We start from the raw sequence: 23,391 nt of genomic DNA on the forward strand, positions 1-23,391 counted from the left end.
ATCATTACATATTGGGAGGCCATCCACCGGAGTCGCTTGGCTTCCGTGGGGACCTCAGGGCTGGTTTCGTCAGTCAGATACTGAACGATCGGATCCATCCAGCTTGGCTCGATCGTCAGTTGTAGCACCTCCTCAACCCTGTCGATGCTTGGCTCCACGAGTGTCCGATCCAAGGCACCGTAGGCGAATGTCGCAAGCTTGGAGAGTGCGTCGACCCGAGCATTCTCCGATCTGAAAATATGAGAGATCTCAAATACTTGAGGTGTGCCATGAGATCTCTCACCTTCTGAAAATATTTCGCCATGGTCGGATCCCGCGCTTCAAATTCACCTTTGACTTGCCCCATAATCAGCTGGGAGTCAGAGAAGACTCTGAGGCTGTTGATCCCAAGCTCTTCACCACTCTCAAGCCAGTGAGAAGCGCTTCATACTCGGCTTGATTATTGGAGGCTTTGAAGTTGAATCAGAGGGCGTACTCGGTAACTACTCCCTCAGAATTGGTGAGCAGGAACCCAGCCTCACTCCTTTGGGCATTGGAAGCTCCATCTATGTGTAACACCCAGGTTGACTCGAGGTTATATTCAGAGGTCGTAGCTTCCTTGGAGCTCCCATCTTCCGACATTTGATCGGCTGTCGGACATTCCGCAATGAAGTTGGCCAGGACTTGGGCTTTCAAAGCATGTCACTGTCGGTACTGGATGTTGAACTCGCTCAATTTCATCGCCCATTTCGCCAGTCGTCCTGATGTATCGGGACGATGAAGGATCGCCCTTAGAGGCTGGTCGGTGAGGATTACGATGGTGTGTGCTTGAAATACGGATGGAGTCGTTGCGCTGATATGACCAAGGTAAATATCATCTTCTCCGCCTTGAGTATCGAGTTTCGGCTTCATGGAGCACTTTGCTGGTATAATATATGGGCTGGTGAGTTCGGCTCTCGTTCTCCCGGACGAGCACTGAGCTAACCACCTTTGGGCGGTAGCCAAGTAAAGGTACAATGTTTCTCCGACCTCTGGCTTTACAAGTAGGGGTGGAGAAGTCAGGTACTTCTTCAAATCTTCGAAGGCTTGCCGGCACTCATTCGGCCAAGAAAAGTCTTTGTCTGCCTCAGGTTTTGAAGAACGGGAGGCATCTCTCAGCCGACTGAGAAATGAATCGGCTAAGTGCGATGATTCTTCTGTTGAGCTACTGCACTTCCTTTTTGGTGTTCGGATGCCGCATGTCGATGATCACCTTTATCTTCTCAAGGTTGGCCTTAATTCCGTGCTGAGAAATGAGAACCCGAAGAACTTCTCTGAGGTTACCCCGAAGGCGCATTTAGTCGGATTTAACTTCATCCGATATCATCGAAGAGTGTGAAAGGTTTCTTCCAAGTCTTGGACATGATCTGAAGCCTGTGCGCTCTTCACCAGCATGTCGTCCACGTACACCTCCATGTTGCGTCCGATTTGGGCTTTGAAGACCTTATTGACGAGGTGCTGGTAGGTGGCCTCGGCATTCTTCAGACCGAAGGCATCACTCTGTAACAGTAAAGGCCCTTGGCGATCACAAAGGTCGTATGCTCTTCATCCTCGGGCGCCATCCGGATCTGGTTATATCGGTGAAGGCATCCATGAAGCTGAGCAGTCGATGATCGGACGTCACATCCACCAGTTGGTCAATCTTCGACAGTGGGAAGCTGTCCTTCGGGCAGGCTCGATTCAGATCGATGTAGTCGATACAGATTCTTCACTTTCCGTTGGCTTTCTTCACCATGACGACATTGACGAGCCAGTCAGGATATGTAGTTTCTCTGATGAAATCCGCCTCGAGTAGCTTGTCTACTTCCTCGTCGATGGCCTTCTGTCTTTCGGGGGCGAAAGATCATTTCTTCTGTCTCACCGGTTTCATGCCAGGGGCGATGTTGAGTTGGTGAGTCATTATTTTTGAAGGTATACCGAACATATCCACTGCCGACCAAGCAAATATGTCGATGTTGGCCTTCAACAGCTCTATCAACTGCTGTCGCTTCGGGTCGGACAACTGCGACCCGACCCAGACGATCTGTTCAGGATTCTTTGTCATCGAGATGGAAATCAGTTGTTCAGTTGGTTCACCCCATTTCTCCTCTTCCCGTTGGTCCAGCTTGTCGACCGGTAGGAAGTCCTCCAATTTATTATTTTGAGTAGAGATTTGGAAGCATCGTCAAGCGAGTTGTTGATCCCCGCATATTTTTTTAACTTTATTTTTAGTCGAAAATCGAACCAGCAAGTGGTATGTCGAGACTATCATCCTGAGGGTATTTAGTCTGGATCTTCCAAGTATGGCGTTGTAGGTCGAAGGTACTTGGACGAACGTGAAGGTCATGTGGACGGTGCTTTATCGTGGTTCGGCTCCGACTGTCATGGGAAGAGTAATTTCTCCTTCCACTGCGACGGCCTCTCCAGTGAAACCCACTAGGGGCGTAGAGACTCTCCTGAGTCGGTCGGTCGACAGTCGCATTCGGGAGAAGGTCAAGTAAAACAAAACGTTAGTCAAGCTTCCATTATCAACAAGAATCCTTTTTACATCATAGTTCGCTATTGTCGTCGAGACAACAACAGCGTCATCATGGGGAGTTTGGATTCTCCGAGCATCTTCATCTGTAAAGATGATTACATCATTCTGGCGTGGCCTCTTCGTTGACTCCCCTTTAGCAGTCGTTCCTCGATTCGGTCATCTGAAGATCATGTTGATGACTCCAGCAGTAGGCTGATTATTCACTGCCTCTTCAGTCGGTTGGGGTTGTCGGTCGGGAAGGGACCGAGCCGACGGGTCCCTTCAATACTTTTTGAGATACCCTCGTCGTATGAGGGCCTCTATTTCATCCTTGAGTTGGATGCATTGCTCGGTGTTGTGATCATGGCCCCAATGGAATCGACAGTATTTTCTTCGATCAAGGCCCTTTGCCTTCAGAGGTGGAGGCCGTCGCAAATATTCTGCTCCCTCGATCTCCATCAGGATCTACGCACGAGGAGCGAAGAGAGGGGTGTAGGAGTTATACCTGCGATGCGTCGGTCTCGGACTCCACTGTCGGGGCGATCTCGGACTCCGTCGTTGGGGCGAGACTCGTCTATCGATCGGGGGCCTGCTGGGTTCAGCAGGAGCCCGACATTTTTTTCGCTTCTCCTTCTGGCCCATGCTCTCGATCAGGCGTCGGTCGGAAGGTCCTTCATCTGCATGCATGTATTTGTACATGCGCTCCAGCAATTCGAAGTATGTCCAGGGGAGGGTCTTGTCCAAGGAATATGTGAACCGGGATCCCCTTAGCCCCTCTTCGTGGTCGAGATAGCCATATCTTCGTTGAGGTCCCGGACCTCAAGTGTGGCCACGTTGAATCGGACCACAAAGTATCGGAGTGTCTCATTTTCTCCCTGCTTGAGGAAGAAAAGACTATCCGAGGTTCGTGGCAGCTTTCGACTGGTGCTGAAATGGACCACGAAAGAATGCTCGAGCTGCTCGAAGGAGTGGATACATCCTGAGCAGAGGCCGGAGTATGAGGCTCTGGCAGCTTTACGAAGCATGGCGGGGAAGCCGATGCAGAGGAGGGCATCGGTTGCCCCTTGAATTGTCATGAGAGCCTTGTAGCTCTCCAGATGGTCAACTGGATCGGTGGAGCCATCGTAAGGCTCCACATGAGGCATCTTGAACCGACTAGGGATCGGTTCATCGAGGATAAATCGGGAGAGAGGTTGGATGGTCCGAAAGTCGACGTCGTTTGAAGACTTCGACCATTCGTCTGGAGCTAGGCAAGCCGACGGTCGATTTCTTCGAACTTACGTTCGTAGCCATCTAACCATCGGTGTTGAGAAATCCCAGGGATCGAACCTCCCGATGAATTTAAGAGTGAGGCGAACGGTGTCCATGGCCGCTTCTCCTTCCTCGCCCGCTCCAGTTGGGAAGGAGAGGGATGCCGAGATCGGTGGGTGTCGCACTGTGGCCGCCTCGCTCCTTCTCGATGGGAGTGCTGAGATGACTGCTCTTGAGGAGGAGACAGAAGTTGACGCAGGCATCGGTGGCTGCTTCTGGATGGTATAGGGTGTGCCGTCGGTTGTTCTGTCGGCGGTTGCGGCAACTGAGTCGATTATTGCTGGAGGTTTTTGACCGCATCCGTCAGAACGGTCATTTGCCGCACGATCGCCGCGATTTGTGCCTCCATGGTCACTGCCGGATGCGGAGAGCTAGGTTCCACCACGGAGGGTAAAAAAGGACCTCTTCCCGACGGGAAGAGTGCCTCGCCGACCCGGTAGCTCTCGATCGTTGAGTCCTGATTTTTGTCATCTTGAGAGATTTTTCAAGCTCTATGAAGCTCACTGTCTTACCTCCGTCGAATGCCCCCTACCTAGTGCCCCAAATCTGTTCCGGCCAATCCCCCCGTCGCCCGATCTTCGGGAACGCACACCTGCAAAAAAAGTCCTCACTAACCGGAGATGCCTCCGGCGGAGATCCTCCGACGGTCAAGTCAGATAGGAGACTAGGCAACAGTAAAAAATTAGGAGCTCAGCAGGGGAGAGAGAGAGCTAGAAAGCTCAAGAGCTTAAAGGCGCTTGAGAAAAGCTTACCAAAACTGTTGTCTTATCCCGTTTTATAGTAGAATGCGGTATGGTCCCGCCATTAATGGTGCAGACAACTGGGGAGTTATCAAATCATCGAAAGCTGTCAAATCACCATGGGTTGTCAAGTCATTGAAATTAATCCATGTCCTTGGCAGCACAATGCCCCAAGGCGGCCGTACCATATGTCCTTGGCAGGATAACAGCTCATTGCGGTTGTACGACGTTTGGATGGGTCGGTCGACTATATATCGATATTCGACTGTCGGGACGTCGGGTGGTGACTCGGAGACACCGTCGGTTGATCTGGTGCCTTGAGAAAGTCGGACGTCGGCTGCCACCTTCGACAGTGAGTCGGTGATATGGATTCGACTGTTCGGCCGGTTGGAAGCAGTATTGATTTGTTTGGTCGGCATACCTTCGGTCGGATTCTGTCTGCAGTCATTGTCGGCAGTCATTGTCGGAGTCATTGTTGGAGTCGTTCGTTGATCCGATGGGTAGAGTCGGATGTCGATTAGATCGGTTCGAGGGTAAATCGGCGTACAGAGGTCAGTCGGTATATCCCAACAAATGAGGAGGCCAAAAAAAAACTAGGATAGGATGCAGTTGAAAAATCATTGGGATAATGCAAAGGAGTGGCAAAGTTGGAACACGTTAGTGGATAAAGAAACGGATTACGTTGGGATCATGCAAAGCAAACTATATATGCTCCAAAAGAACGGTGGGAAGAGAAAATTAAGGTATGTATACACATACATACATACATATATACATATATATATATATGATATTTGATTTATATATATAGCTATAATATTTATACTAATGAATATTTTTAATACTATGCAGTGAAGTCCAAAGTGGGCAAGAAAAAGGACTTGAATATTGTTTTTGACTTAGATGAATTATATATGGACATAGTAGCTATGGGGAGGCGAGTTTGGGCTCCAGACTCTGGAGTCGCACTTGAGATATCAGAAAATACTGCAAGTGAGGAGGTCAGAGATGATGATAGACATGAGGATATATTGGAATTAGAGAATATAACTTCTAACTTGGATCGTAGGGATACCTCACAAATGATCTCAACTCGTAAGAGAGCAAGGGAGGCAAGAGGATCAACCTCGAAAGGTAGCAAATGATTATCTACAGCCTCCACTTTGAACAAGACAATTGATCGGCTAGCGGATGTTGTGAAAAGTCATAGCACGGCCACCTCAATTAGACGTGACCCTCCTGGTTGTAGCATTTCAGAGGTGGTAAACTTGCTTAGCACACTCTCAGGAGTTGAGCGCGGAAGTGATCTCTTTTTATTAGGAACTCAAATGTTCTTGCATTGTGAATGTCGAGAGATATTTGTTGCATTGGCTGATCCAACTGTACAGCTTGCTTGGCTTAGATCATTTTATGACAGAGAACAACTATCCCCCTATCGGCTTAACCACTTAGTTTCAGATTGTTTCAATTTCTTGACTTTATAATGCAGACATGATTGTTTGAGACTTTGTTGAATTATTATTAGAATAAGTTTATTATATTTAATGGATCATAAATATTGTATTCTCAACACTTACTATTTGGTTAGTTTTGAAAATATTATTTTATGCTTGGATGGAAATAATTCTTATAATTTTGTAAGATCATGATGTGGTGGTATATGATGTTTTGGTAGGTGCATGATTATTTTTATATTTTTACATGCATATAAATTATAGTAGTTCAATTTTATATTTATGTTTTTTAAGACATACTGTTAATTGATTATGATTTGTTTTTTTTTTTCTTTCAATTAATGACAGTGAATATGGATCGGAATGAATGGACTGATTCTTTTCAACTAAATAATAATATTGAAGAGGAGAATAATGAAAATAATATTGAGCTTGATGTACTTGTACTAGTCGGTATAGCAGCATGTGCCGATTATTTTCTCAAATATATTTATAAAGAGCCTTGTTGAGATTCCCCATATGTTGGTCATATGTGGGTTATGGATATCTTGAATGGACTTCGCAATAGATGCTATGAGCAATTTTGAATGGACAAACATGTGTTTCAAAATCTTTGTAGTCTCTTTAGAGACAAGTATGGCTTGACAAGTACTAGAGAAATGAGTGTCGAAGAAATAATGGTCATTTTTTTGCTAACCTTAGGCCATGGGGTTAGTAATAGATTTGTTCAAAAATGGTATCAACATTCTAGGGAGACTATTAGCAGATAATTTTATAGAGTTCTTCGAGCATCAGAGAAATTTGCATCTGATATGATAAGATCTCCACCAAATTATAATGATATCATCCCTGAATACATTCGACAAAGACAATAATTTTATCCATATTTCAAAATAAGGATTCAACACAATATCTTAGTCTTGTGTACCTAAATTATTTATACTTTTCTTTATTTTCATTATCATCTCTATGTATTATATAATGTACAGGACTGTATTGATGCTATTGATGGAACACATATGTTCGAGTAGTGGTTCCTGTGGATAAGCAAATTTATATATAAGGAGAAAATCTTATTGTACATAGAATATTACGGCAACATGTGGATTTGATATGTGTTTTACATTTGTCTAGGCTGGTTGGGAAGGTATTGCTCATGATACACGTATATTCATTGAGGCTCTACGAAGATCAGACTTAAATTTTCCACATCCAAGAGGTGGTAAGTATAACAAATAAATTCAATTACAAACTTTAGTATTGGAATGAATAATTATTCTATTTGACATAATATTATTTATATTTTGATAAAAAAAATATTATGTTGTTGATGCGGGATATCCGAATATGAAAGGGTACTTGACACCTTATAAAGGAGAAAGATCACATGCTCCTCAATTTCAATGTAGCAGTCAACCATTACGAGGTCCAAATGAGGTATTCAATCAAGCTCACGCATCACTCTAAAATATTATAGAGCTTACATTTGGAGTTTGGAAAAATAGATGGGCTATGCTTAGCCAAATGCCTCCATGTAAGCTGGATGATCAAACAAGAATTATTGTTGCTAGCATGGCAATTCATAGCTATATTAGAAAGCATGCAAAGCATGATGAGGAGTTTGATAAAGCAGATAATGATGATGACTATATACCATTTGTAGTGGGCGATCTTAACCATGAGGATATTATACAAGAGCCCATACCAAACATTGTGGCACAAGATGATAGCTTTATGGCTCAAATACGTGATAGAATACGTGATTTGTTAATGAACAGATAGTATTGAAGTATGTTAGTGTAACCTTCTTTAGATTGAATATGCTTAACAATTATTTATTTAATTTATTTTATTTTTATATTAGATATGTAAAAAAATATTATAAGATTTTTATTAAATTTATTTCATCATAGTACTCATTTATGTCATATCTAAATAATTTTAGAATTATTTTATATAGTTGTTCTTTTTGATCATTTTGTCATTCAAAATTAACTTTTGCATTTGCCAATCAAACACACAACTAACCACATTTACTATTTCAGAACAGCTTTTGGATCTTCACAGCCAAACAGTTTATAATAAAAAATTGATTTATCTTGAAATAACTTTTGATCTCAAAATACAGCTTTTATCAAAACTACTTTTTAAACAAAGCAAAGCATCCCTAAACAGACTCATAGTATAAAAAATGCTCCCTTTAGAGCATGGTTCATCCTATATAAGTGCAAATAGTCGATGATGGTCTATTTTTAAGATATAATAAACTATTACACATGGATTCTAATAAAAAGTCAAACTCAAATTAAAAAATCTAGATATGATGAAAATCAACAAAATAGATTGACAAAAATTTTTCTTAATCTTCTTTTCTATCGACTCGGATCTCTATGCTTAAATGCTCAATGGATGCACTTGAATTCTCTCAATTGTTATTCAATTTACTCACTCACTTTCTTTTTCTATACTTGTATTATATTATTCAGAGGATGAAAATGATAATCACCTTCTCCATTTAAATATATATGAAAGGGTGGGCGTAAATGGATATTTAAGAGAGGAGAGAAAAATAAAAATAAAAATAAATATTACCCCTTAAGTAAACTGCTTTTTTTTAATTATCTAAGATATACATTTATATTTAAGTAATGTTGGAGTGGGGGGGTGGGGTCATACGTCACCCTTATCGAAGACACGTGGCAAAGCGGGTCTCCTCAAACCTCTCCGATCCCACTTTCAAAGGTTGCCACTGCAGCGTAGAGTGAAGGTAAACGAATGCAATCCCAGTGGTAGATATATCATCCTAGAATTAGAAAAAAAGCCACACTGAAGGAAGTCATTTGATACATAACAAAATAATGGGCCTCACTTCGGATCCCACCGGTCCTCACTGATCCTCTCAGATAAAGCTCCAGCAATAGTTGTCAGAAGGCCCGGCCAATCCTAACTTCGGCCAACTGGATCTGATTTTGGCCATCCCTCGTGGCTCTGCCCACAGGTCCCTAGCCACTAGCACTAGGGTAACACTCGGGCGTCGGGCATAGATCCAAGAAAAAATCTGAGCCCGATATCGTCTCTGACCGAAGGATCCTATGCTGATCCCTGCTTCTAGCTATTAGTTACTCTCTCTTCACTACTTGCTAGCCGTTGTATTTGAAAGAGTCAACTCGCATCACATCACATCACATCACCCTACGAGGGGCCATATCTCTCCAGCAGCTGATTGTGCGTCAAGGCTACATTAAATCAAGCCACCTTGTAAGTGGCTGATTGCATGCCGAATAAGGTGACATCCACTACCAAAGTCCAAATAGGGAGGAATGATTACCTAAACCACACCCAGGTAAAATACTTAAGTCCCAAGCGAATAACATCCCATGACAACACCTATATTTCATAGATCCAGACATCCTAGATGGTATGGACAAAAGGGCCGAAATGGTCTTCCATTGTTTTTCCTCTTATGGCACTCAGCTCCCTATAAATTGAAGTAACAAATGGATCTTCGAGGTACGATACACACACCCTCTACCCTCTTACTCTCCTTCTCTTTTATTGCATTTTCCTGATGAGCATCAGAGGGTCCCGTTGGAACCAACTCCGATCGAAACTTATTTTACAGGCCACGCCATACCGATCATCTCCGGCCATTTCCAGCCTCCCTGATTGGAGTCAGGAATCTCCCACAATAAGTAGATATTTATTTAGTTTCATATCTATTATAAAACTATTCTGAAATATCAAAATTTTGAATTATTTCATTAATAAACCAACATGATCAACTTGTAGGCAGCTCCCTTTAAAAATAAATATAAGCTTAAATTGCTGATTTTGTGCCCATTTTTGAAGAATGCATATTTTTTACATTATCAATTGTAAGAAATTCTAATAATGATAAAATTTCTTTAAAAAGATGTTCTTTGACAATAAGCTAGATAATAGGAAATAACCCACTCTCAAATATTCTATCCTCCAAATTTTGGTGAAGGCGATATTTAAACATCGATCTTTTGACACAACTAGCAAGAAATTATTATCATTGACAAAGAATCTTTAGCTTCCATCTAATTGACAAATTCCAAGGGATTGATGGTTGGCTATGAATGGAAAGAGGGTCTCAAGCAGATCTAGCAAATTTGTGAAAATTTCCATATAGCTAAGTTATAGGAAATATATATGATGCAGGTTAAAACTTAAAATGGATCTTTGGCATTTTTGAGTTAAAAATGACACATCTCATAGGAAGCATAGCATGAGTACATGATTCATGAGAAATTATGCATTCAACTTGGCATTCCCTATATTTGATTTTCCCAAAGGAGCTTTCTACAAGTTTTTTTTATGACAACCTATATACATAATTTAGATAAGTTGCTTCAGCTGGGTCTGGGTACCAAACCCAAAAGAAGGGAATATCCAAGAGACTTGTGTGGTTGTCTTAATGAAGTCTTTGCGGCTAAGCCCATATCTATCTGAGACACTATCCAAGGTCTTTTGGGTCCTCATTCACTTGCCAAGTGTCCCATGAAATACATGGACAGACAATACATAAAACAAACATTGATGAAGTATTCACCTATCAACTCTTGGCAATACCTAAATAATTCATATACCCTCTCCATGATAGGCCTATGTGTGAGAAGGTGCAAACTTGGATGTCCTCTTAAAGTATTTTTCCCAAGTGGTAGGACTACCGACAAGAATATCTTGATGCTTAAGAGATTAATGTTGTACATTAACCTCTTAGCTATGTCAAACTGGGGTCCAATCTTGTACCAGCAAATCGATCGACCAGACCGACTTGCAATGTGCCACTTGGTATCTCCAAGAAAGCCAAACCAATTACACCTTCCATTGTTTCAAGTCTAAGATACCATGGTCGAGATGTGACGGCTGAAGAACTTAAATATGTTTGTTAGCAGCCCATCTTAACAGTGGTCGTAGAATAGCTTATAAAATTTTGAGGGAGCTTTAATTTATCATCTTTTTCACTAATTAGATGACAAAGGAATGGAATGTAGCTCTCGATTTTGTGATAGAATATTTACTTAATTTGTTTTTTTTTTTTTTTAATTGAAAGGGAGGGGAAGCCACCCTAAATTTATTCTGGAGAATGTTTTATGTACAGAAATCCACATAAGACACAATTATATGTGGACTATGCCGGTGGGACACCATTGGAAACACCGAAGTGGTGTCCCAACCTAATTAGTTCGCTAAGGTGGCATTAACAAAAAGATCCAAAGAGTGCTTATGTTTAACCTTAGTTTTTTCCAATATTCACAACTAAAGGGACCACCCTTTTTCCTATTTAGAGCTGAGTGGGTGTAAAGTTTTTTGCAAACTTCAGGTACTGGTTATTCTTGCTCTTCCACATCCTTATTTCATCACTTGTTGGTGTTTAAGTTTTCAATTGATTTGTATCCACATCATTGGATAGTACTGGCTGATGCTTCTTTAGCTTTCCCATTGCAGATTTCTGTCCAATTTTGATACAGGCCTCTTATTTTTTGAAATAGAGATGAGAGTGCGGTGGCCACCTGCCTGAAGATCCTATTCAAGCCACCTGCTCCAACAACAGGTTGAGAACAAAGAGTCCCATGCCATTCTTTCCCATTTATCTTGAAACCTATTCCTCCACACATTCCAGTAATTTTCAATTGATATCGGCATCGTGGCTGATCGGACCCTACACAAGATCTGTTGCCACACTCCCCACATCTGCTTCTTTAAGTTCTTCGCTGTAAGCAATTTATTGTTGAAAGCAAACTAATTACAAATTTTTACCTTTTCTGGGATTGGAAGCTTCCAGGTTATGACTCCAAATACTGAGTGTATCCCACCATTGCTAAGGACTGTACCAAGAATATGGTTTTGTAACTCCATTTCCATAAAACTGAGTCCTCGTCCGAGGATAGAGATATTGAGTCTACGATGTTTTGCTACTCAGAAAGTTCTGCATAGATTCTTGAGTTGAGACAGTGATTGCTCATTATATCGGTTTGTGCCTCTTCAAGATAACTTGCTACTGAGAGCGTTGGATGCTTGGAGAAGAGGAATGCCAGAGGGAACCTTTCTTTAAGAGGATGGTCCCTGACCCACATATCATACCAAAATGCCACCTGATCACCCTTGCCGAGGTTAAAATGGCTGCTTACGTGTTTTCATGACACTTCTCCAGTAAGGTGAGGCAAATTTCAAAGACTTGGTTACTTGGTTGACTGGGTGGTGCACCGGCATATTTACTTAATTTGTCACTTGTCCTTTGTGTTCTGCCCGTGCTAACTTTCTTGCGGCCTCACCATCCAATATTCACCCACCTATATATATTTAATGGCTTAAGATATAATGGAGGGCTTGGCAAGTTTCATGCACCACTAATTATTTGGATTTACAAGCATGGCATGAACTTTTTTGATGGCACCTAAGTACTTATATGGTCCATGTCTGTTTATATTCACACGCGATAATTTGTCATAAAATGGGTATGATCTGTTAGAGCCACTGGATTTGATCCATGACTTCATTTTATCAAGATCGCTAATCTATAATCTATACAATGGTGCATTACTTCTATACTTCATGCTTGAGAAAAGAATGGATTCAAAGTTCTCCTATTAAAATCCTACAAGTAGTAGCAAACAATTTTTACTTCTTCATGGCAAATTACAGCACAGTGCAAACTGTTTTTGGTTTACCAGCAAGCACCTAATAATAAGTATTTATTATCAGATTGGAGGATTCTTATGTTATAGTCCTCATAATCCCCACAAAAAAATTAAAATCGAGATTTATTTAGTTCGACAAAAAAAATTCTTGGTTCAAGGACTGTGCAGCCTGTATTTTTAAATGATTTATGCATTTCCATGGTTTTACATTGCATCATCCATCCTTCGAGATTGCATCATCCATCTTCAACCAGCTAACCAGCTACTAAAATCATTTACTGTTTAATTGATGATCCTATGATTAGTCTAATAAACTTATGAAAAAAGTGTAAAAAAAGGTAAAAGGAGAAATAAATCTGCAGGTTTGTTAACTTTATCTTATCCTTCTCCTCAAATGAAATTATCTGGATTAAGAACTTCCATATCTTTAACCCAACAAAATCATTCATCAACTTTTTTGGATGGTTTTTTGCTGGTTAAACAAACAACCCTCCTTTACCTTTTACTTGGCAGCATCCAAGCCCCTCCACCTGATATGTGCTTGGCACATCTTTTTTTTGAAATGGAATCTGAGCAAATCTAATCTTGTTAATTAACCCTCTTCAGTACTTTATTTTGATCAGCACAGGGAGGAGCCAGTTTGTACCTGCCAAGATAGTGTATTTAAGAATTAAGAATCCTCATAAATTATTACTTCCTCACTTAAATAAAAAAAAGAAAAAAAAATCCAAAAAGAAGGGGACTGTCTCTGGGGAATGAAGCCGGGAACCAAGGAATTATTGCCACTGGCCATCTGGTCCGGGTATCCTTTGCGCAAAACAACGATTATCTTCTATCGCAACATAGAACGTTGGATCGATTCTTGCACAGATCTCAAAGCATCCACACAATCCTGTTGCATGATCCAACGGTGGATTCTTGCGAAGGAAGGTAAATCTTTCATTCGGGTGAAAGATACAACCACTGTCCTTGCTCTTGGCTGGATCCCACCCTATTAAAAACCTCCCCCTTTTTTTTTTTTTTCAGTTGCGTAACAGGGCGGTATAGCCCCGATTAAACCACTGAGGGCAAGAGAGAGAAATTAAAATAGAGGGAGAAGAGAGAGAGAGAGAAATTAAAACTACCTCAGCTTTCAACAGCCTTCGATCGAATATCGAAGCCAAGAAAAACAAAGAAAAAGGGGAGGAGGGGAGAAAAGGGGGGAAAAAATCATTTCGTTCTCTACTTATTTCAGAAGGGAAGACCAAAAAGCGCTGCAAAATCTAACCTTTAATATCTTTTCCTGCTGCTTTTGTCATCGATTTCGAGGGCTCGAGGAGGATGAGCGAGTTCGATGTCTTCGATTCCCTTCCGGCGTAGTCGCAGTGGGTTTGGTTCTTCATGGCACAACGAGTCTATCAAGTTTGGAAGGGAAGCAATGTAAGATTTCGGCCTTTCTCCCCTTTTTTTCGTCTTGTTTTTGGTGTATTTATCGGTGTTTGGATTGTTTTTGGGTCGATTTAGAGGGGTTTTCGTTAATTTGGCGAGTATTGGTCGATTTGGGGTTTTGGGAAGATTTGGGTATTGGGTGTGGTGGGATTGTGCTGGAATATGGTGGACTTCGATTGGGGTTGTTGTCGTGTCATTGGTAATTGAATTGGGTTTTGATAGATTTTTGTGATTTTGGTGGGTTTCATTGCTCGAAAGGGTGAATAAAAATCGATTATTGTGGGTACTCAGAATTTAATTTGCTCGATGCCATGGTGTAGGAGTAGGATGTGTAAAATATTGAGGTTGTTTAGTTTGAGCGTTGGTGAAATTTTAAATGCTTAGTGTCAGCTTGACTAATAGTTGTGTACGGGGTTGTTGGCCGTTTGATGCGTTGGAGGAACAACGGGTTTCCCCTTTACTTGATTCTGTGTAACAAATGATTGGACCTTGGTTTGCTTGTAACAAATGTAGTAACTTTATACTGGTTTGAATATCTGTTGAAGTCAGTCAAGCATGTGTACTCAGCCATAAATGACATCTTATTCAAACTTATTTGCCATTGGATTTATTTTTCCGACAGTGCCACAAGTTCCTATCACATGTCTCGTTCTTCAGAATAATGTGCTCCTAATCCTGCCTGTGCTACTTCCATTCTTTTTTTTTTTACCCTTTCCTATCCTGCATACGTGACAGCCTTCTTATCAGGCTCCTAAGGTCTAGATTCTACATTGCTTCCTGATCAACGTTGGTTCGTTAGTTTATCATTTTGTTGTTGCTTCTCTTGAGCTTCCTACAGTATACTCAACCAGTCCTAGGATATCCGGTGCTCCCTGGATACTTGCATGGTTCTCGTAGAATCCATGATGGATACATATCTGAAATCAGTTACATGTGAGATATTCAGATGCTCATCAAATGCTTTTGCCGCAGTTTGTGAATTGGTAGAGTTCGATTCTTCCGGCAACGAGTTTAACATCACTATGATAGTGTTAGAAAAGGCAGGTTTTTGTTATTTTTCGAGAACAGAAGTCATTATTTCTGAAGTCATTAAGCTAATTTGAGAGTTTGGTCAAAAACATGCATGCTGAAAGACCTTAACAAATAATATCTTTTAATATTTTTAATAATAATATATTTGTACAATATTTGAATATACTAGTTGAAATTATTCCTTTTTTCAACATATTCCATCATCTTTCTCTTCCTGTTTCTGAATTAGATGCTTGGATATGTGTCTGAATCCAATTCTCATATTCATGTCACTAGTTTTTGGTATCTGCTACATCCATCGTATAAATGTGTTTTCTTATTGAGTAATGGTATTGTTAAAAATGTCGAAATCTACTGTTCTAAAGCATATCACAATGGTCTTGTTGATATATAAACCTAGTGTTCTAAGCGATATGCACCTTCTCTTATGGTTTTATGCATTATTCTTTGACAAAGCTGCCTAGGCTACCAGATAGTCCCACTTTAGGTGATTTGGCAGCCCAACTACATTGGCACATGCTGTTTTCATAAACTTCAGGCAGGGCAGCTTCCCAAGTGCCTAGATTGGGATTGAAGCGGACAATTATGCACAAAGGCTGCTTGGTATTCAAGTTATTGCTTTGTCTATGGCTCACCACCTAAAGGCAGCTGTACCAAAATTTGTTCTTTCAATTTTCAAATATTGGTAAAGAGACCTTCCCTTTGCCACCTCTTGATTTTCTCCATATGATGTTTGAGATAGAGATGCAAGAAAAGTACATAAAAGAAAATGTTTACTATTTTTCCACACCTACTTGGTTAATAGGATTGCAGCCATCTATTACACACTCAGTCTCCTTTTCCTCCTCAAAATGCGGAAGATATTGCTGTGGAATTTAAAAGTAAATTGGTATACTAGACTATCTGTCAAAGTCTAATGAGTTTTGCAATCTTAGCTTCATGCATCTGCCTTGCCACCTAAATACTTGGCCTAGACTATGAGGGTCAATTTGTAGGGCACTTGAAGTTTTTGCTACTTTTTAACAATTTAATATTCCCAAATCCTGTCTCCCCCATTAGTATCATTGTTTCAATTCAATATGGGTCTGTCCTTTGGGTCTTCTGTTCATGTTATATAATGGATGTGAACATGTTACTTTACTCAGGAGATCCTTTCACTGTCTAGGAACATCGTTCATTCACACATATGGGACCATATATATAATTTTTTAACAAGTTGAGGTAAGATTTTGATTGTCCAATTCATTTTTTGTTTTTTTTAATCGCTGAAGCAAGGAGTGTTCTAAGCGTCTTTTGACGTGCAATGAATTTTTTTTGCTAACTTTGGTCCTTTCTTTACTAATTGAGCTTTACAGTAGTCTTTTAGTATTGAAACTTACTATTTCTTTCAATTATTCTTAAGATTCTTTGCATTTTTGGACTTCATGATTGAGTTATTTTTCAATTTTGTTTTCCAATCTTCTGAGTTCTAACAGTTAGGGCTTTTGAAGGGTTTACCTTGAGATTTGTATGTTAGTTCAGAATTTTAATTTTTTTTGGAAGCTTTTAGTATAAAGGACCTAGACCATTGTTGAAATTGTTGATGAAGATAAATTCCTACTTCTAATCTCAAATAGCTGGAGAATCGCTTGACTATTATGTTTAATATAATTCTAACCGAGTTTCTTGATGAGATGATTCTTTTGGATTTTTTTTAAATTTAAAAACAGATATGCTATCGATAGAGTTACTGAGCTCCAAGTCTTTTGACTTGAAGCTAGGGTCTATTTATTTATTTATTTTTTTTTAATTTCTTTATTTCATCTCAAATAACAAATCTTGGTTATCTATGTCTATGGTACATATTGATTTTGCTGTGAGATGTGATATGCAACATAATGGCTAGAAGGCTAAAGGTAGTAATAACAAAAAGGTTGATTAGTGTAAAGGTTATTGTTCTAGAGAAACCCTTTGCATCAAGGTTTGCTGTCTCGGATACCGTTCCTCATGTGTTACCATCCTATTACAGTATCGGTACATAATACAGTATGAGACGACAAGACATACCGAACGTCAGTATAGTACGAGACTGCATACTGATTTGGTACCGGTACGGTACTTCTGATATTGGTAAACCTTGCTTTGTGTCCCTTTTCAAGCTTGAAAAAAGGAAACATAATGTTTGTTGGCAACCACTATGATACTAAAAGTGCTTAAGAAGAAAGGCAACAAGACCTCTACTTTTTGTTTATTCTAATAGATATGAAAAGAGAAATATTGTAGACCTTTTTAGCCTTGCTCAGTTACCAATTAGGGGTGTAACAGAGCCAGGCTTGATTGAGCTTGGGCTTGATCAAGCTTGGTTTGAAATTAATTTTGATCTTAAATTTTGAAATCATGCTTGATTTGTTTATGGGCATTTCAAGCTCAATTCAATCTTGATTTCAAACTGAGCTGAAAAAGAGCCTAATTGACCAGCTTGGTAATCCAAAAATTAGCTGAAATCAAATTGATTCAAGCTTGAATCATGATTAGTTCAAAGGATAAGCAAAATACCTAGGTTTCAAAATAAGGTATTTCGGGTGGTATTGGATTTTAGTCAGACCGGCATGGTGCCAGTGGAATCGCTGCCAGTTTTCTGTTTTTTAAAACTGAACTGAAATGATGCTTTTGTTTTGTCCTAAATTTATAAAACATATTTGGAATGAATGATTGTTTTCAAAATTATAAACATCAATTCTATAAGCGGTAGTTTTTGTGGCAGGGGCAGTGATGATGGAGGCGGTGGTGATGATGGTGGTTGGGGTCAAACAAAGCATGTTTCTCTTTTAAAAAAAAAGTGAATCCACTTTTAATAGCTTTCACTTTTCTTAAAATACCAGGCAAGAGTTTTCTAAAAACAAAAAAAATGAAAATTACTATACCAAATAGGTTTCTATCTGGATTTTCATGTTTTAGTTCTTAAAAACTGAAAACTAGAAATTGCAGTAAGACTAGCCAAGGCCTAAGTTGAATTTGTTATTGACATAGTCAACAATACCGAGACAACTGTTTGATGAAGTTCTTATGATTTTGTTGAAGAAAATTTAAAGGATAGCAATTTTTTCCTAAAGCTTTTTATATACTATATTCTAAGATGGAGGAATATGCTGTCTATAATATTCCATCTATCAAATTCTGTGACTAAAGTATTCTTAGTATTTATTGAGAGAAAAAAATACAATGTAGGTTCAATTAATATTTCTTTCATGCACGCACAGTTTGAAGTCCAAATTTATATTCAAATTTTTTATTATGATCAAGTTTTGTTTTCAGAATGGAGACATACATTAGCTGGACTCTTTAAAAAAAAAAATAACTCAACTGAACGTCTCAACTTTTATCACACAAGACACTCAAATTAGATGGAACCCTAAACAAAAAAACTTTTGCACTTTGTCTCTCTCTATCTCTCTCATTTCCCATCTAAATTCCTGTAAAAAAAAAAAAAAATCTCCCAACCCACTCCTCTTTTCTCTCTCTTCCTCGTTTCCCAACCTGTCCCCCCCCCCTCTCTCTCTCCCTGCTTCTTTCTCCCCACTCTTCATGTGCAGAAGTTATGTGAGAACTAAGAAATTGAACATCAGTTTTCAAAAAACTATTATTTCATTTTTCTATTTTTTATATTTCTTGTGCATTCAATTTATTTATTTTTGTTTTCAATAATTCAAGACATAAAATGTGTCATTTCTTTATTAGTTTCTCGAGATATGCATTGCGCGTGCCTTAATTTTTTTATTATAAATTGTCTTTTAGATTTATTTTAATTTTATATCTGTTTATATTTTAAATATAATTCAATAACTTATAACCGTATTTTCATTTTTATTAGTTCCTTTTACACGTGCAATGCATGTGCCCATATTGCTAGTTGTTTGTAAAGGTCATAGGAGCAGTTACATTATGGTGCTGCCATACTGCAGTGTTCTAGAGCAATGATGAAGACAAGATACCTTCACTAAATGCTACTTCAAATTAACAAAGAAGGGTATCTTTTGGTTTGTAGAAATCATCTTCCGCATTTCAATCTAAACTAAAGTTAAAGATGGTTCTTATTTACATCAATTATTAGAGGGATTTTTCCTCTCTAGTTCTCTCTTAGACACACAAATAGATAGGATTACGAGGAGTTCTTGAAATATTGAAGTAGATTTGTAGTTTTTCTAGGATCCATCATAGAGCTAAAAATGTATTCACAGGCTGTAGCTGTTGCAGCTTTTTCTTTTAACCTCTAAAATTTTTGTGGGTTTATAGTTGATTTTTTCTTGGGTTAGAAGTCACAATTTAGTCTAAATTACATTCCAGACTGTAGGCTTTTACTTGAGTTATGAGAGTTCTTCTTAATAATATCTTTTTAGGTAGCTCGAATTGATTTGTAGTTCGGCTTACTGAAAGATTTCATTCCGCAATATATTTCAGATATTAAACAATCTAAGACTAGATGAAGATGTAGATATCGTGATCATTTTTCGAGAGGTATTCGCACTTTATATTGTTCTGATTGGTTTATTTGAGCCTATGATTTGTATTGCTTCCAATGCAAGTCACCGTAAGCCATATGTAGTCATGACATTTGTTGTCATTATATCATACTGTTGTCTGAAAGCTTTCTTCTTAGGTTGGACTGTGCCTTCAACTCCCAGTGGATCACCATGCCACATGTATGGATGCTGATTGTACTTCATTCTGCTTTTCTGCATATCGTTCTGTCTTACTTTCTCCCACATTCTGTTAGTAGAATGTCATGTTCACAATTTATATGCATCCATCATTTTTGGTGTTTTTTTATTTGTGAACCTCTTAATGATCTTGCCTGCAAGCACTACCTTAACTCATCTTCTAAATCAAGGTCTTGGCTATCTCATCTAGGCATTTGTCATACCTGTGCCATGTTAGCAGGGGCAGAGCCATGTTGGCAGCTTGGCGCTTGGTTTTTTGTTTTCCCTTTTTTTCTTTTTTTTTTTTTTTGGGGGGGGGGGGGGTTCTTAAGTCCAGAAATTTCTAATAATTTTTTTCTCATCGTATTGCTTGGCCCTTCATTCTATAACATGTGGCCCCTAAAATTTCAAAAGATCTCCATTTCTCAACCTGCACAACTCTAGAAACATCCTAAAATTATAAAAGATTTGCTTTGAAAAGGAAAAGAACTTCCCATAGTGAGTTCCAGTACCACTTGGAGATTGTTTTCCATTAGAGCTCCATGAAAATAAGGCATTCATATATACTGGGAATTTTTTTTTTTTAATTTTTCAGAAAGCAATTACTTAAAGCTATCTATGTCACTGAGGACTCTTGAAAGATTTGTCTAAATGTCAAATAAACATCCCAAAAAAATCAATTTTGTTGAATACATAAATATCTGCTGGAAAGAAATTTAAATATGAAGTGGCTTTCATAGTTTACCATCACAGCAATTTTTTCTCTCGAATTTGCACCTCTCTCCATTTCCCTTGCTGCCCTTATTGTGAGGCCAGTCTCCCTTTCTATATAGAGAACCCATGGGATCAGCATTCCCAGAGCTTCAAATTGCACTCTAAAGGTGCAAAATCCATCCTCCTCCTCCTCTTCTGTCTTGGGGTTGTGCTGTGAAGAAACCTGTCTTGTTTGTTATCATAAGAATATGAGACCATTTTGTTTTCATTTTCATAGTTCTAAGTCAGCCTATAAAGTTTTTATTTGTAATAGATGATATGCGCATTTTAGTCCTTGATTGGATATTCTGATTTATGGAATACCTTCATAAAAAAAAAATATTATGTGTGTTGTTGATGTTATTTGCACAACAATGGTATTTTTCTTTTAACATATGATATTGCCAGAATTATTGAAATGTTGGTAGCACTGCATAGGGGAAATCAAATACAAAAGACTCAATGTTTTTTAGTCAATTGTAACAATAATGACTTCTTTTTTTTTTTCACGAATACTTGGCCCCCTCTAAAATTGAATCCTAGCTCTGCCCCTGCATGTTAATACATTTGTTTACTTTCCCTTTTCGACAATGGATCTATGATGTTCCTCGTGATCAGTCCATCTTTCTTGGGCAAATGACACACTAACTTGAGGACTTTTTTATAAATAACTGTCTCCGGTGCATATATTACATTTTAGACATGCCATATATCCTCGAGGTGCTTGCCACTTGTATACAGTCTTGTTGTTTATATAGGTTTGAGCATAGACTGCAAATACATGTCAGCTCTATGCTCGAGTTCTTTCGCACAGCATGGAGATGATATTATTTATTTATTTATTCATTATAAGGGGGCACCAACATTAATGAATAAATCATAAAATCCATGAATAAATTGTGAATAATTAAATAGTTACCAATTAGTTTGGTTATCAAGAATAATTTAGGGAACCATTCAACATTGGGAATAGTTGAAAAGTTTTCAATAATTCAGATGACATTGATCAATATTTACCTTATAAACTTAAATAATTGCCAACAGTTCACCCCCAAAAAAGAAAAAAGTGGCCTTCTTCACATGTGGACATGGTATCGCATCTGGTTTAGCATGGTGGCTCAGTCTCTGGGATGTGAGTCCTTGGTATTTGTATATACTTAGCTTTTGAATTATCTACAAGTGCATTATGTTCTTATAATTTTTATTGCATATGTGGTTACTATTATGAATTAAGCTCTGAAAAATTATCTTGTTGATGTGTTTCAAATTGTTTCATTTAGCCTATAGATGTTTGCTTTTATATTTGAACCACAAAATGGACATATTTCTGTATATTTTTTCCTTTTATGATCTAATAAACGACATATTTAGCTGGCTCCTTTTTTTCTGAAAGTTGACCATGCATCATATCTGTGACTTTTAATCCTTTTAAACAGTAAACCTGTTTCATTTAAGTGGTGCTTGTTATATGCAGGAGTTTTAATATTAAAGTTGCCTTCTATGCTTTATCATTTTTCTACCTGACATGTTATTGCGATTATCTTGGCCTTTCATGCTCTGCCACATCTAACACTGTAACATCTAGCAACGTCTGCCTAATTGCTTTTCTATCATGTCTTCAACTTTTGGTGCAATGCTGTTTTTTGGAGTCTTGGTTGTCATGATTTTAGCATGCTAGAGGGTTGAGCATGAAATATGATGGTTGCTATTTTGAAATCACTACTTGATGTATCACTTGTTCCCCTCCTTATATTATGATTTCAAAATGTCATGCATTTGTTTGGAAATGATATTTGAAATGCATTAGTATAGTATAGAATAGCTAATGATGTAAAAGATTTAATAACAGATTATTTCATGACCCATAAAAAGAGTTACAGTGACCTTTTTATCCTTAATTACTATGAGATGTTTAACTTGTATGTTTGTCTTCTGCAGATATTCATCTTTGGTGGAAGGTTGATATTTGGTCCTGATGCTAGGTCACTGTTTGTCACTGTTTCACTCATCGTTGTTCCTGTTGTTATCTTCTGCATATTTGTTGCGAGACATCTGCTCCACAGGTTTCATCCTCACAGTGCAGGATATGCAGTCTTGGTGGTTGCAATAGCCTTTACAATCTACGTTAGTACTCTTTTTGCCTGTTTGAAACCTGGAACTTTAAGCCATTGCTTTCTTTGTAAAGCTTTATAGCCAGTTGCCCTATAATGCCGATAACCAGTATCAATAAAATAAACAAATAATTTTCTTATCTTTGTTGAACAAGATGTTTGTGTTTTTCTTATTACAAAGTGTGCGGACCATTACTTTTTCTTTTTCTTTTCCGTCTGATGATTAAGATTGTGCTAATTTACCAAACTGATGGGATGCCTCTTGTTGTTTATTGGTTTTGGTTACTGTTTGTCATTCTTTCTTGTTGAGAGATTAATAAAATCTTGCATGAGTACAAGCATGTTCATGAGTAAGCAGTTTCTGCCAAGGTCATGGTGTTGTCATGTTGCAGCTAAGCATCAAATATGAGCAGCATCTTTAAATTTCAGTTTAACGGCATTGTCCCCCTTATTGTCTTTTTTAATGTGAATGGAAAAAAATAAGAGAATCATGTTGTTAAATCTATCTAATTATGAAGTGAATTTTGCATAAAAAAATCCACTTATTATTCTGTCGCAATAAAAAGTTGGATTAATATTTTTTGCAGAGGGATACACTTTTATATGCATGTACTGCATGTCTGAAACCCAATTACTAGACACCTGATACATGTATTTTAAGTATCTGGCGCACATTTATTTTGACTACTGTCTAGCACCTACT

The 23,391-nt window shown here is 38.6% G+C and overlaps 1 protein-coding gene across 5 annotated transcripts; it reads left to right on the forward strand.

Annotated features, from left to right (window-relative positions):
* The first annotated feature begins 13,731 nt into the window (after positions 1–13,731).
* Positions 13,732–22,895, forward strand: LOC140854817 (uncharacterized). 5 transcript variants are annotated; one of them, XR_012137949.1, is made up of 3 exons: positions 13,732–14,107; positions 16,294–16,369; positions 22,516–22,895. XR_012137949.1 is itself a non-coding variant. In XM_073250865.1 (3 exons), exons 1-3 carry the CDS (start codon positions 14,022–14,024, stop codon positions 22,768–22,770), a joined length of 384 nt encoding a protein of 127 aa, XP_073106966.1. In that variant the 5' UTR covers positions 13,771–14,021; the 3' UTR covers positions 22,771–22,895. The 5 variants fall into 5 exon arrangements, 1 of the variants encoding a protein (XP_073106966.1); XR_012137950.1 differs by lacking the exon at positions 16,294–16,369 and adding an exon at positions 17,898–17,966; XR_012137947.1 differs by lacking the exon at positions 16,294–16,369 and adding an exon at positions 15,605–15,833 and having other exon boundaries at positions 13,743–14,107.
* The last annotated feature ends 496 nt before the right edge of the window (positions 22,896–23,391 follow it).

The sequence above is a fragment of the Elaeis guineensis genome, chromosome 1 (assembly GCF_000442705.2).
Source record: "Elaeis guineensis isolate ETL-2024a chromosome 1, EG11, whole genome shotgun sequence".
Taxonomy (NCBI): Eukaryota; Viridiplantae; Streptophyta; class Magnoliopsida; order Arecales; family Arecaceae; genus Elaeis; species Elaeis guineensis.

Excerpts from the sequence above, each read along its gene's own strand:
- LOC140854817 (XM_073250865.1), top strand. The coding sequence starts at position 14,022 with ATGTCTTCGATTCCCTTCCGGCGTAGTCGCAGTGGGTTTGGTTCTTCA. Across the intron at positions 14,108-19,784 it reads AAGTTTGGAAGGGAAGCAAT|GTTGGACTGTGCCTTCAACT; the intron begins GTAAGATTTCGG and ends CTTTCTTCTTAG. Across the intron at positions 19,828-22,515 it reads AGTGGATCACCATGCCACAT|ATATTCATCTTTGGTGGAAG; the intron begins GTATGGATGCTG and ends TGTCTTCTGCAG.